The sequence below is a fragment of the Haemaphysalis longicornis genome, unplaced genomic scaffold, assembly GCF_048455015.1.
Source record: "Haemaphysalis longicornis isolate Haplotype H1 unplaced genomic scaffold, Haemaphysalis longicornis Haplotype H1 scaffold_1, whole genome shotgun sequence".
Lineage (NCBI taxonomy): Eukaryota > Metazoa > Arthropoda > Arachnida > Ixodida > Ixodidae > Haemaphysalis > Haemaphysalis longicornis.
In genome coordinates this window covers 198,557,499-198,572,027 of record NW_027526203.1, presented here as the reverse complement: position 1 = coordinate 198,572,027, position 14,529 = coordinate 198,557,499, and the positions used below count along the sequence as shown (strand labels likewise).

At 50.5% G+C, this 14,529-nt stretch overlaps 1 protein-coding gene across 1 annotated transcript in view; it reads left to right on the top strand.

The window, feature by feature from the left end:
- Window positions 1-6,433: 6,433 nt before the first annotated feature.
- LOC144141131 (bone morphogenetic protein 2-like) overlaps window positions 6,434-14,529 on the top strand; it is a gene marked incomplete in the record, with an annotated part of 400,398 nt that continues 392,302 nt past the window's right edge. The window contains 1 exon segment of the mRNA XM_077672664.1: window positions 6,434-7,610. Coding sequence (XP_077528790.1) covers window positions 7,259-7,610 — 352 coding nt within the window.

Below are 14,529 nucleotides of genomic sequence, written 5' to 3'. Positions count from 1 at the left end.
CGCTTCAATCATGTTGAAAGGGAGCGATCGTATAGACGCCGGCTTTATAACGCGAGCGACGCAGGTTAGATTACGGCCACGAGAAGCGTTTTTTTTTCACTTCACCCACGATCATTTATAGTCATCATTACAGAAAGTTGGCTTTCTTGCAGGGCGTATTGGCGTACATCAGCGTCAGTGAGGACACTAAAGCTTCGCTTTAAAATGCGACTGCATCGCTTTTCAATGGCTGAAAGGGTGCAGAAAAGAAGGTAAATAGAACGGGCCATTCCCTCGGTTTATGTCTCCCTTCCTTTCCTGAGTTTACAAGTTCCGCTTCATAATCAGCGCTGTCTGTCGGTCCTCAAGAACGTGCGCAAATTAGTGTTGTTCTTTATCCAGTCGCGAGATTTACGTACTTTTATGAGCAATATGAAAGGGAACACAGGAACGCGGAGAAAACCTCTTCAGAGCCAGCTATGGGTGATACGCAAGGCCGCCGTCGGAAACAAAGTGGAAAGGGGGAGGCTGTCCTAACAACTTTTCGCATTCCTGCCGTGCGTCTCCAAAGTGCGGAATTTCGCATCGCCAGCAGACAGTGATAACACCGTTAGATATTGCGTCACTGGTAACTTAACTTCTTGCGCCGAATCCTTACAAAAGGTAGCACTGTTCCGTACTTCGATATAGATTTATGGTAAATCTTGGAAAGCGGGGAAAAGTGAGCTGTAAGGGTGAGTTGAAAATGAGTTTATTGGCGTTAGCCGAATACTAAAAAGATATAGAAGCAAATTAGATAAGGCAATTGCGTCATTCCAGCTTATGCACGTCCTTTTTTTTTGTTGGTTGGTGGCATAATAACGCGTCATGCCACTGCCGACTGGAACGACGGCCTCCATTCTTTGGGGCAGTGGCGCGTAGAGAGCCTTGATGAATGCGGTATCAGGCTGAAGGCGCTTCCACTCAAGTTCTATTGTTTCCCATAGATGGTCTTCGTCCTTTCTAGGAACAACTTCGAAAGTTTCACTTTCATACGGCCCCAAACATGTGTGATGTTCATGTCGGCACCCTTCGCGCACCAATGAAGTTGAACTACCCCCCCTCTTCCAAAAGGCGCAGTACGTCCTTCGATGTGTGAACGGGAGACAAGTCATGCTGGAAAAAATTACACCCCTCCGGGTGCGGCCCGTTCAACACATAAGGGATCATCTGTTGCTCGAACAGAGTGTAATACGCAGCACTGGTGAACCTCCCATCAATTCTCACCAGTGGGCCTGTAGGCCTTGGGAAATCGCCCCCCAGACGTTCACAGACACGCGTCCGCTGGCCGCCACTTCCTGGATATTCTGCGGACTAAAGCGCGTGTGTTGGGTCCGCCGCACTCTCTTTCGTTGGTCCCATCGACTCGAGTATGGGGACTCGTCAGAGAAAACCACATAATTACACTCGCTCTCGCTCCAGCTTATCACAAATCGTCCCAATTTAGAGTGTCCATAGCGTGTTTGAGCATTCGCTAGTTCGTTTTAAACGTTGAAGTTCTGTCATTTGTCATCGACTGTGGTTTCACGGTGTATGAAGAAGGCTCCTGTGGGAAAATCATGTCGTCTTGGCTGCTCCTATCGACTCCGATAAGAGTGAACTGCATTTCGGACCGAGCACACCCGCGACTGTGGCACCATTGACTGACGGTGGCCGGCAGACTTTTTTATGTTTGGTGCTAAGTCCTTGTCGCTGCAAGCGGGCATCATATGACGACTTCGTGGTTGCGACGCTACGCCATCGACAAAGTCGACGCCATGGGTGGCTGTAACTTCGGGCGCTACGCCGCGCCCACGAATGGGCTGGGTGTGTTTGATTAATATTAGAACTCGAACAAAACTCGGGAATGGTTTTGCGCGGCCGACTTGAACTCGTGACGCTCGTGGTGGCCGCTGCTTCGGCGTGGTTTATTGTTCATGGTCGCCGTACACGGCATATTTTTACCCCGTCAGATCCTTTAAACGGAGGAGGAACTTGTTCGTGTTTTTATCTTTACGAAAATGCTGTGCATTGTCTGTGCAGTCATCTGGCGACAGACCCCCGTTTGCGACTACTTCGAGGCCGCTTTAGCTCGATGACCGTCGAGGAGGAAGTGCTGTGAGCGCTGCGGTTTTGCGCGAGGGGCAGCTCCACGGAAGCGTTGGTAGCGACCACATCATCGACCGCCACCAGTCGACAGTCAGCCGGTGTGTTCGCAATATGATCACTGGAGACGTGTTTAAGCCTCGCCTTTCTTTCAGTTGGTTCGGAGGACATGGCTTCCGCAGGGTCTACCCCGCGTCTATCCTTCTGCAGCCGGTGTGCGCGCTTCAGTTATCGTCTGCTCGCAAAACAATTTCGAACGAGGCGTTGCATGACCGTACGCTATAGATTTATTCGTCAGCACGGCAGAGGCGTCACATGTCGCACTTTTTTTTTTTTTTGTGAGAACGTAACTGGCTGGATTGCTTATACGTATATACATATACAATCAACGGCGCCTATCTATTATCAGAGGCGACCTCTACACTTTTCAATGGGTTTTTTTCAGCGTCGCCGTCGTATGGCAGGAAGTAGAGCATGGAAAGCGAGTAAAGGAGGGAGTTGAGAATTGAAGTAGCGCGTGACACCAGAGGCAGGCTAAGCGGGAGCGGGAAGGGGGCGAAAGAAGATAAGAGAGTGAACGGATTGGACTCAATAAAAAAAAGAAATCCACTGTAGAGAGCTCCGTCTAACGAGCGCGGTGAAGAGCAAAAGTAAATAAAGCAAACAAATCTGAAAACTTGTTGTCATTGTTGCTATTTCTTCCTTCGTAGCACTTGCCCACCTGCGGGATTGGCCCGTAATTGGGAGCGTTGAGGGGGGGGGGGGGTTGTGGTTTGTGGGAAAAGAAAAGGAAAGGAACGGGGGGTATTTTTGAGCTCGGCAGGGAGCTCACCTGTGTACACCCCAGTGTGGAGGAAGGAAAGTAGAGGGGGAGTGAAAGGATAAAGTACACAGAGAGAGAGAGGCAGAGAAAGATATCAAGAGAGGATTAAGAATAAGAGATAAGGCTGTCAGTCCGAGAACATAGTCACTGCAATCCGGGCTACTGCCGCTGAGTGAGGCCGGACGTCTCCAGGTAGTGGAGCAAGTGGGGTGCCCGTTTCGCAAAATTCATCACACTGTGAATTTGAAAAGTAAAAGTGGCAGAATAGTGCGTGCCGCGTGACACCTGAACGTGATGGCACGTGAACGGGACAGGTGCACTCTAGCTTCGCAAAACCTCGATTCTAGGGAGGCTGTGGCGTGTGCCAGTCTGCTTGGTGACTGTGTTCATTACGAAATGAAAGAGAAGAAACAGACGCAAACACAGTAGAGAAGATAAGAAACCAGTCGAAGTAATTCGTGCCAAAAGACTGAGAAATGAAAGCAAGGAAAAATACGCAGGTACAATGTATCAGCAAAAACTTTGTTAATAAGTATCGCCAAGCTTTCGCCTTCAGAGCACGTAAGAAGACTTTGGTGCCCCAAGAAAATTTTGTATCGAAAAGCAGACGAACGGATTCGATAACGTAACTTCGAGCAGCAATTATTTTAAATGTGGCGCGTTTCCACCACCCGCTTTCTTTTTTCGCCAGTCGGCGTGATTGCAGTGTCTAGCACCGACGGCAGAAATGGGCAGAAGGTGCTTGTTGGGACGAAATTTTTCGAATTAAAAGCTCATATGAACGCCTTAAATAAAAAAAAAATAAATGAACTTTGTAGTAAAATACAGATCACTAAAATAAAAGCGCGATAAAGTGAAGCAGTTGGATTTGCTGGTCCCCAGTAGCCACCAGTGCCACAGTGGATCGAGAGAACGCACTGACAAATGCGCAACGCCCTAGTCGCGCTTCCTTGCAGCGCGCTTCCCTGGGCGGGTTCCGTGACCTCAATAATCAGCAAATGGCATGAATCGCATTTTTAAACTCGCCTCGAAATCATGTTCCGTGGGCGTCGCTAGAGCTCTCGTCTCCCGAGTTTTGCTCAATCTCGGGCCTTCTGGAATAGCACCCCCATCTGATTGCAAAATTCCTTTCGAAGCTCTGAAGTTTGCTGCATTTTCGGGGTATTTGTGGGGAAATATCCACTTCTGGTAAATCTGAGGGGTTTTTGCTGCAATGGTGAGAATTTGTTGAGAAATATATAGTTTCGGTAGATTTGAGCAGTAGGAGCGTTTGCTGCATTTGTGAGGAGATTGATGAGAAATGCCCACTTTCGGTAGATGTCAGGGGTGTTTTTTGTGAGGAATTAGTCGTGAAATAATCCGCAGGATCGAGGGAGAGGTGGTACTGGTGCTAGATCTATAGCCAGATGGGTTGGGGTCTTTTGGGCGTTTCTTTCTGCCATGCTGACATCTAATTAGTTGCACCGTTGACAGCCATAAAGCAAGGGACTCATCATCAGTAGTGGGCTGCATGACGTTGTATTCGCCTGCTCTCCTGTGCGACTGCACGGGCCGCCCGATCGCCCGAGGAGGCGGATTGGAGGGGGTTAGTCCTTTTGAGTGATCATAAAGGTTTCAAGAGCTCCAAAGCAGTCCGTGAGGATGCGGATGCACCGGGGTAGTGGAAAATCGATGTCATAGGTAGTGAACGCAATCAGTGACGTACGCAGGACTCCCGTCTGACACGGTGCGGGGGGGGGGGGGGGGGGGGGGGAGAGGGAGAGGGGATGTCCAAAAAGAGAAAGGGATGCATGAAAGAAGGAAAAGTAGAAACAACAAAGCAAGAAAAATTAAAGCCAAAGCAAAGAATTCGTATAAATTAAAAATACAAAGACTTCGAGCAGACGTCGTACTCCGCACTCCATATAAATTTCCTATTGTTTTGTTCAGTTTACCCCCACTGCAAATGCAAAATGGTGCAATTGCAAGCCTTTGTGGTGCAACACATATCGAAGGGTTAGTTGGCGTATTCATGGGAGGTAGTGGCCATTACTACACCAGGGTGGCCAATCCTGCTCTGGTGAGGGAGTGCATTACCGGGGATAAATTGGTCACAGTTGGCACAGGACCGAGACAATTGGAGAGTAATGGGAGAGGCCTTTGCCCTGCAGTGGGCGTAGATAGGCTGGTGATGATGATGATGATGATTATGACATATTGAAGCCTTGTGTGGTTGGCGTGTAACTTGTCGCCGCAAAGACATTTGCCGGTAGTCATTATTTGTTACACGGTACACCTCCTCTCCGGGATCGAAAATTCTGGAGTGGGGGGAAGGGCAGCCCGCTCCCCCCTCCCTTCCTGTGCACGCTACTAAATGCAATGATTAGATTGCCAGCATGAGTTCAGCTTCTAGATTGGCAGCGTAAGAAGTTGCCATTGCGCGGTACCCTGACAGAGCTGGTTCCTCGGGGAAAGTCGATGTCAGGCCTGTAGTCGTTGAGCTGAGACTAGCTCTGGTATAGATGTGAATTCCATTCTCGAGGTTTACAGAACAGCTAGAAGTACCCAACCTGTAGATCGTATCAGCTACCTTGAGGTTATGTCCCGTGATTTTTTTCTTTTGTGTAGTCGAACTTACGCACGAACGTGTGATGTGTGTAAGAAGTCATCAGGAAAAACAAGCCGATCCAGCCAGGCAGAAATCGAACCAGACAAGTGTTTGTGTTACCAGTTTACAGCTCGGCAGCACCTCAAGGCCACTTCGCGAAACGTCCAAAGCGGCTACTGTAGGCTCAAATAGTTGAGAAAACGGAGCCATACCAGTGTAAACAGAGACTAATCAACAAAGAGACAGCAATTTCGTTACAACGAGGAGACGCAGAGCGGGGCGGGAGACTTTGGCCCTCCGACGCACAATGAAGAAGGCACGAAAGGCACCGAGGTGAAGATGTATCGGTGAGGGGAGCTAAGGGTACGGGAAGGGGGTGACAACGCGGGGGACAGCGGCGGCGGCGGCGAGTTGTGTGAACACTCAAGAGTCGGGGGCGGCGTGTTGTCCCCCGTGAAGCCGGACGGAAAAGGAGGTCCGGCGAGGTATGCGCCGCACAGCTCACGACCGTGGGCCCCACTCCTCGAAGCGATGAACACGGCGGGGCCGGACACAGCAGAGGGGGGGGGGGGGGGGGACGCGAGAGGAAAGAAAAGACCCCAAACAAACCGTCGTACAGGTACGACAACGAAGACGGCGAGAACACACGAGTGTGTGCGTATTTCTTTCGCTCACCACAATTCTCCTGCGCGGCGGAGAAACGATAGAAAAAGAGCGACTCGTTTTGGCGAACGAAGCAACAGAGCCGCGCTTCTTTGCTCAGGCTCGGCTTCACAACGCCGCTTGTCCGAAGGAGCAACGATGAGGAGGAAAGGGAGAGGCGCTGGGTTGCTTCCGGCGCTTGACGAGAGGGGCTCGCCGAGCGGCCCGAGTCGATGCTGGTTGGCGGCGGCCGTCGCGTTTCAAGTCAGTCGCCCCTCTGATCGCCGCGGGTGAGGTCGTACCGTGAGCGCGCTCTTCTCAACTCGCCGACGGTCGCACCACGCGCGCATCACTCTCGTGGAAAAAGTTTACCATTTGCGTTAGCGCGCCTTCGGTGCGCTCGGACCTCTACCCGGCTGTTCTTTGCCCCGAGTTTGCTCATTTTTCGCCCGTCTGTCAGGATCCTAGCGATAGGCAATCGGGAAATACGGAGTCCGATTTCTGCTGCACAGACGGTCCCCTTTGGCTTGGCATTCAAGAGCTGCTTTGAAAGCGTCAGGCAGCGGTGGTTACGTGCTGGTTTCGGAGCGCGCCCACAAAATCCAAGCACGTGACCCGGCCGTCCATTTTTGTCCCGCATTGACACGCTGCCGAGACGGCTGAAACAGTGATTTAAATTTGCCGTGAGTGCGTTCTGCTTGACTGGTCATTGTCCGTGAGCCCTGCATTCTGGTCGCATGCAAGCGCAGATCGTTCACCTACCGCGCCGCCCTGCCTCGGCGATGTCATCCTGTTCGAGCGCCCCGTGCGCGACATGTGAGGGGACTGAGTGAGTGAACGGTGTTGTGATTGTCACTGGCAAGCGAAATACTTTGTTCCGAACTGCTAAGGTGTCAAGCACAGTCATTGTGAGCAACGACTCTTTTTCTTAGTGTTGCCCCATCGGCCCTCCCGAGTCACGCGCCGCACCTTCCGTCGTTTGCGGCGGGTTTGAGAAAGTGCGAGAGACACGCGCGTGCGCGCACGCGTGTGTCGAGTTCGTGCGAACAAGTGACGGTGAACCCATCTTCTGCAGACAGTGGCAGTGACTCCAGCTGAGCGCGATGCGTCTTCCGTGGCTTCTGGCGCTCAAGGCGCTGCTCGTGGCGGCTGTGCCCCAGCGGCACGAGCTGTCCAACGCCATTGAGGACGTCTCTTCGGCGTCCCTGTCCTCAGTGGCGACCGCCTCGGCGGAGGGCGGCCAGACGACGCGCCAGCAGCAGCGGCCCAAGGACGTAGCGGCCGTGTCCCGACTGCTCCAGGTGTTCGGCCTGCGGGAGCCGCGGCGCCGCGAGAGACATCAGCAGCCGCCCGTCTACATGCTCGAGCTGTACAACGCCACCGCGGGCTCCGGGGGGATTACGCGATCGGCCAACAAGTACAACGCCAACTTGGTGCGCAGCTTTCCCGACCGAGGTAGGTGCAGCGCGTGGCGGCCTGCCCACGCTTTCTCCGCGTGCATGGCTGCGTGCCCGGGAGACTTTCGCGCGCGCGCCCAGAGCAGAGGTTCGGCTGCGAAGGGCCGTGTCTGACCCGGCGACCCTTTGTCGCGGCACCTCGGCTCTCAGGTGCCGCTATGCGCTCGGGCCTGACCTCTGGAAATAGCGACTCAGTCATTTCTAACGGTCGGGCCAGAGGAAATGCTGCGCTCGGAACGCGCAGTCCCTGTCAGTGGACACCGATGGCTGTGCTTGTGAAAAAGCATGCAGAGAGTTCGCATGCTGTCGAAAGTTAGCTCGAAAAGAGACACGGGGCTCAACGCCGTAAGAAATGTTCCGGCACTGCACCGCTGAGCTTGATCGCGATCTCTGTTGCTAGAATAAAAAAAGAACCCCAGCTAGAGGATTCTGTGGAGCCGACTGGCAGTTTTAACAAGTGATGAAATTTTAGGCTGATATTTTGTAACTAAGATGGTTGCGACTTCTATATACCAGCACTTTTTAAGCTGAAAAACATTCGCTGCTCAGGCCATAGCGAAAGAATGCGCTCTGGGGTAGTCAATCCTCCAGAAGGCGGTGGTTGCCTCAAATTGACTGAACGGTAGCTGCAGCGAATTACAATTGCACCAATGCCAACGTACCAAAGTTGCTGTTCACATCAATACGAAGCACTATGCCACAAATCTGGCATAGTGCTTCGGCACGCACTTATCATATACCTCCAGTTTTCTGCTTCTTAATTCTGTCAAAACGAAGTAAGGAAGAACCGTTGACACGTTGATGAGGTCAAACGTGATGCCGACGTACGGAGGGCGCTCGCAGCTGACTTACAAACATTATTGCTGCGACCCCCGTAGTGTTTTGCTGTAGGAGCGTTGGTGACACTGCGACCATCTTGAAACAATAGAAAAACATACAAAATGTTCGCCCATGGGCATGCGTCGTGGTTTCTGAACCCCGAAGCCAATGCGCTGTCTGCTACCGCGAGGAGGACCAGTGCGAAAAGCCGTCAAAGTGGCGGCAGTACCGTAACCTTTGAGTTGCAACGCGCCGCTGTGGCTTAGTAGCTGAGGAATAATGCTGCTAAGCTCGACCATGAGGCTTGGTTCCCGACAGCGGCCACCATTCTTTTTTTCTTTCTTTCTAATACAGGCGTGAAACGAATTCCCCCTGTGTCGAATTTCGGCGAACTGCGCAGAACCATCCCAATTTTACGTTGTCAAAATTTCCCCGTTCTCTTTACGAAGTTCCCGTGATTCTGCGGCGTTATTTCAGAGAGTCAAGTCAGTTTTATAAAGTGCATTCGCTTCCCTCAGAAGCTGTAGGCTCACAACTGCCCAAAAGGAAAAGAAACAAGAGAGGACTCACCGCTCTGTCGCTCAACCCAATTCAAAATGTTGTTTTACGCGCCTACCCGCCGCGGTGGCTCAGTGGCTAAGGCGTTGTGCTGCTGACCACAAGGACGCGGGTTCGATTCCCGCCAACGGCGGCCGCTTTTCTGATGGAAGCGAAAAGTGAAAATGCCGTGTGTACGAGATTTCAGCGCACGGTAGAGATTTCCTGGTAGTCAAAATTAATCCACAGCCTTCCACTACGACGCGCCTCATCGCCTGCGTTGCGTCAGCGCGTTAAACCCTTCAATCAATCAATCAATCAATCAATCTGTTTTACGCGTCGAAGATTAGCGGGGGATATGAGGCGCGCCGTATACTGGCCGGCTGCATGGCTACGGATTAGACAGACGGAGGATTTTTAACGTGCACTTTTTGTCCTCCACCGGAAAAATGGCCACCGCGGCTGAGAATGCAACCCGCAGTAGCTCTTTTGCTGCAGAATACTTGCACAATCAAAGTAAAGTTAGCTAAAGTAAACGTTTATATGATTCCAACTACATCTTCTTCAAGTCCATTCCAAGTATACTGCTTAGTTAGTAAGGTGCGTATAAGCATAATTTGCTGTGGACAGCAATGCTTCGTTCCCAAAATGACGTCTTCTAATATTTTAAAATTTAATTTCAAAGTATATTGAATTGTTTTGTCAGGTACCGAATTAAGATCGCAAGGCGCTTAATGGAAGATCACCAAGTTTAACGTGACTCTCTTTGCGGCAAAGCGAACTTTACGGCGAAGGCTAACTTCAAACCACAGCGAGCAATGTCCGCTGATGCAAATGGTGACGCAACCGCGCATCCGTTACGGACGTACACCTGCTCGTTTTGTGACGCTGTGCAGCTGCGCAAGAGACCTTGTCAAGGGCACGGCAAGGACGTCGTAAGGTCACCTGCTCTAAAAGTGGCATTCATGGACACGTCTGAATTGACACGGGCGTTTAACGACCATTCAATACTTCGCCCCGCTTCGTCATGGTTAAAGGGGTCCTGAAATACCTTCCGCCGATGCATGGATGTACATGTAACCAAATAAGACAATGTATTAGCAATCTCCTCCCGCAAGAATTTTGTTAAAGCGATGAGTATTAGCTGAGAAATCGTAAATCAAAAACCGCGCATTATCGTCGCGCCGCGTTTCCTCCTCTTTTCAACTGTTGACGGCGCGCGAGCACTCCCTCCCATGATGCTGCGCTAGTCAGCGGTGACGTACTTCCGCATTACGCTCCTCCGACTGCCGTCTGCTACGGGCAAGTTTTGTTGACACCATGAATTCCGCACTCCGCTCAAGGATGGATAAGCGAACGAAAAATCTGGCCGCATGTGTGCGGTGGCCTGGCCTTGCCCTTTCGCGGTGTGCGTTGCTGCAGTGCAGCGCGTGACTTTTAATCGGCGGCGAACTCGCAGCCGCTGGGGAGGATCTTGCGCTCGGTCCCTTTCATGCACCGCGCACTGTTTATCCAAAAAGCGCCGTATCAGATGTGGCCCCGCTGGTGCCGGGTCTTATTTTGCGGTGGTGGTAATTCCTGCCGGCGCCATGCGAAAAAGACATTTTAAACCGATACAGAACCCGTGCACAAAACGCTTCAATCATGTGACCAGGTCAGCTTGGGGCGACGCGTGGTGGAGAGCGGCAACGTTGGAAAAACATGCTCCGCCGCGGCTCTGAGCTTTCTAGCGCTGGAGCGAGCGCCTTTCTTTGACGATCTCAAACATCGGTTGCCTTGGCAACAAGGCACAAACCGCCCCAGAAGTCAGTTACGGTTGCGTGATCCCGGTTCAGCTCGGGGCCCCACCTCGCGACATGTGGGCACTGCAGGCGTACCACTCACTCTCATTAGGAAGTGTGAGATGCGTTTGGCATTACAGGAGGCGATGGTGTGTGTGTTGTGGACGCCTTTGTTTCGCGATGAAATGCGACGTTGTGCTTCTGCGGGTGGATAGTGCTTTCCATGATCTGGATTATCTTTCTCGAGCGACGTACGACTCAACCTCGCATGGGGTATGTGCAGTGTGCGTGGCTAAAAGCCATCTCGGCTTGCGCGCCAGGGTTAAGTGACTTGCTGTTCGTCCCCGCAAACCGCGGGCGAGGTGAGTGCCGAATTTACGACGGGCAGGAGGAGGCAACCCATCGTCTGTCAATCGCGGTTCAGACTTGCAACGCATGTTATGACGTTGTGTTCATTCGAAAGGCATCTCTGGATTGTTTTGAAGTGGAAAAAAATGTATCCGTCAAACCCGGGCATTCGGCTCAGGGCGTTCTCTGCGATTGCACGAAAGAAGTGCCACGGGACTTCAACGCTTTCTTTATGGAACGTACTCCGGTAAGAGAATATCCATGTCGTGTTATGGCCGTGTTGCATTCAATACGAACGGTTAAGCGTTTGTTTACGCTTGTTTCGTTTGTCGTAAAATGTTCAAGCACTCCGACACTCCCCTGGCAGATCAGCCGGCGAGTCGACGCTGAGCAGACGACTCATCTCTTTGCCGGAAGTGCGTGAAAAAGCCGCCCAATAGCAGGATGTCTAGCTCATGACGAACATCTGGGAATCGATGATGTAGACATGTGAAGATGGCGGCGTCCAGAAACACGAAGGAAAGGGTGAGAAAAAAGCGACAAACTTTGCAACAAAAGTGTGAGCTTTCCGCTGCGCGTAAAAGAGTAATACTTGGCCCAGATGACCTTGACGACCCAATCTAACGATTGCGCTACTTCATTTAGTGTGCTCAAAATGCCTTTCAGGGCCCCTTTAAGAGTTCGCCGCAGCTTGGTCATTTCGTCCGCCTAGCGTAAACATGAGCTTGCGGGCGCGGTAACCTGCGAAACTGAGGGGGACGGAAAATTTGCTCATTGTTCTTTTTTTAGTAGCATGTAACGTTGTGTTGTTAAACGCAAAACAACAACAGAAAAAAAAAACACCTGAAGAGAAGTGGAATTCTCGAACGGACATACTTCTCAGCTATATATTTAAAAGAGAAAAGCTATCTATCTACTCGTACCTAGTGGAATTGCTCTTTTTCTGTTGTCTGGTTGCCCTTTACAATATATACATTTAGCTAGACCATACAAAGTTAAATTGATGATACGTGAAGGCTACCATATAGGCTATGATCACGGAAGGAGGTTATCCGCTACCGTATGGGAGACTGTGGCGTACAGCAGAAGAATACAACAGTTACCCCAGTTTCATGGACGCATAAATTTATTAACAGCGATTGTTGTACACTGTTGTACACGAAATGAAAACTGGACTCAGTTGGTGGCAATTCCTTATGATTTTAATAGCCCGACAATGTAAGAACCAGGCGTACAACCGCTGCATTTCGAGTGGTGACATTTCTAATGGGTTTTAATTCTTTGAGAAAACACAGGTTGGTGCATTTTCGGTTCAAAATTGGCTTTGTCTTTTCTCTCGCGTTCTTGCGCTTCTATTGTTGCGCTCTTAAAGTTGTTACGGAGCTTCACCAAATTTGTCGGCACTGTACGACCGACGCGATAGGCAAACCATGAATGGAGTTCTACTCGCGGCTGCTTCAGACACCTGCAATGAAATTAGTTTCAACGTGGTCGTTCTGCGGCATCGCTGCGCGCCAGGCGTGGACTATTTGTCATGTTCTCGAGCGGCAAATCGTGGGCAAAGACAAAGGGAATTCCGACATTTTCGCCCCGCCTCGCGCCAAGGTTTGTTTTCCGGAATCAACAGCCGGGCGGTGATTGGATGGCCCATTCATTCGGATACTTCGAGAAGAAACGCGATTCTCAGATTTTACGCGTACAGCCTCTTCACCGGTGAATCATGTACGAAAAAAGTTAATTGAGAAACGCGGAAGAATAAAAAAATGGCTGTCATCTTCACGAAAAAAGCCAGCTCTGTATACCGAAAGTTTCATATGAATGACCTGGCAGGGCGAATTCGGTTGGTAAGGGTCGCGTTAGAACGTCCGGCTGTCCGCGCACAGTACGGTCGTCAGTGAGATATTTACGTAAGCGCATAGAAAATATTTAGGTGGAGCGGTTGCGACGCAATGGGGCTCGCTTTCCTTCGAGCGTTATAGCACGGTATTACCAGCCCTTGCTAAGCAAGGTTTATTGCGGTGTGCTGCAATAAAATACGAAAGCGTGTACGGAGCGCTATGCTGGAAAACAAAACAAAGGGGCAACAATTAAGGCAGGAGGTCGAGGTTGTATTTGCACGGGGGTGTATTAAGCGCAACGTGGCCGGCCCGGCATAGACCGCACTGTGCCTTGTCGTAACGACGGCTGTTTCAGTGTACACACATTGGTGACTCAGACGTGTGTTACGTAACCCGACCTAGTAAAGCCTAGGCGGTAACGTGGCGAAATGCATAGATTCTTCAGTTAAAGGCTTTGCTTTGGAGGCCTCGTTACAATCGCGTTGAGGCTCATGCGAACGTTCACAATGGGTAAAACTTCGATTTTGCGCTATAAGCTCGCAAAGTTGGTATGAATGGCCACATTTTGCTCATTTTTTATCGTTAGCCCCTACAGCAGGAATTAACCGAGGAATTGCGTTTCTTTCGAAATGCGAAGAAAGTCACGAGGCCAGGTTTAAACTACATGGGCTTCGAAATTTTATGCCCAAAATCGGAATGGCTAAACAGACGTGGACGTACTTCAGTGAGGTGTGTGAACAAACTTATGGCGTTTTTGTGTCTTGACCTCCTAGGGAGGCACGCATCCATCCATCCATCCATCCATCCATCCATCCATCCATCCATCCATCCATCCATCCATCCATCCATCCATACATACATACATACATACATACATACATACATAGATGCATGCATGCATTCATCCGCGCATACATAGTACATACATACATACACACATACGTACGTGCATACATACATACACACACGCATATGTAAATATGTACATACTACATGCATACATACATACACACATACATACACATACATACATACATACATACATACATACATACATACATACATACATACATACATACATACATACATACATACATACATACATACATACATACATACATACATACATACATATATATACAGTACATGTAGGCATACAGTAAATGCATAAGATAGCGTGTGTGTCCGCGTATTCGTCTGGAAACAATGTGCAAAACAACCAAGATGGCCGCGCCATGTCGATTGGCGGCAACTTTCTCTTGCTCCCGGGCGGAAATTCTTTCGCTCCAGCCTGTAATCGCGGTGTTTTACCGAAGCAGAGTGCACTGTGGCTGGCGGTAAATCACCCTGCCTAGATGGAAGACCCAATCGTCTGGAGCGGCTTCACGGATCGCCCCAGCGACAGCGTCGAAATAGTCGTTTGGTGGGAGCAGACGACGTCCAAACAGCCGCGATGATATGGAATTTTGATCACGATAAAAGGCCTTTTCAGTGAGCCTGAGGTTGTGGGAGAAACAGCATGTGCGCAAGAGTGCTGCTTGAGAGGGGCAATCACGTTTGAGCAGCGATCATGCACTGCTCGAGGTAAGTTTAT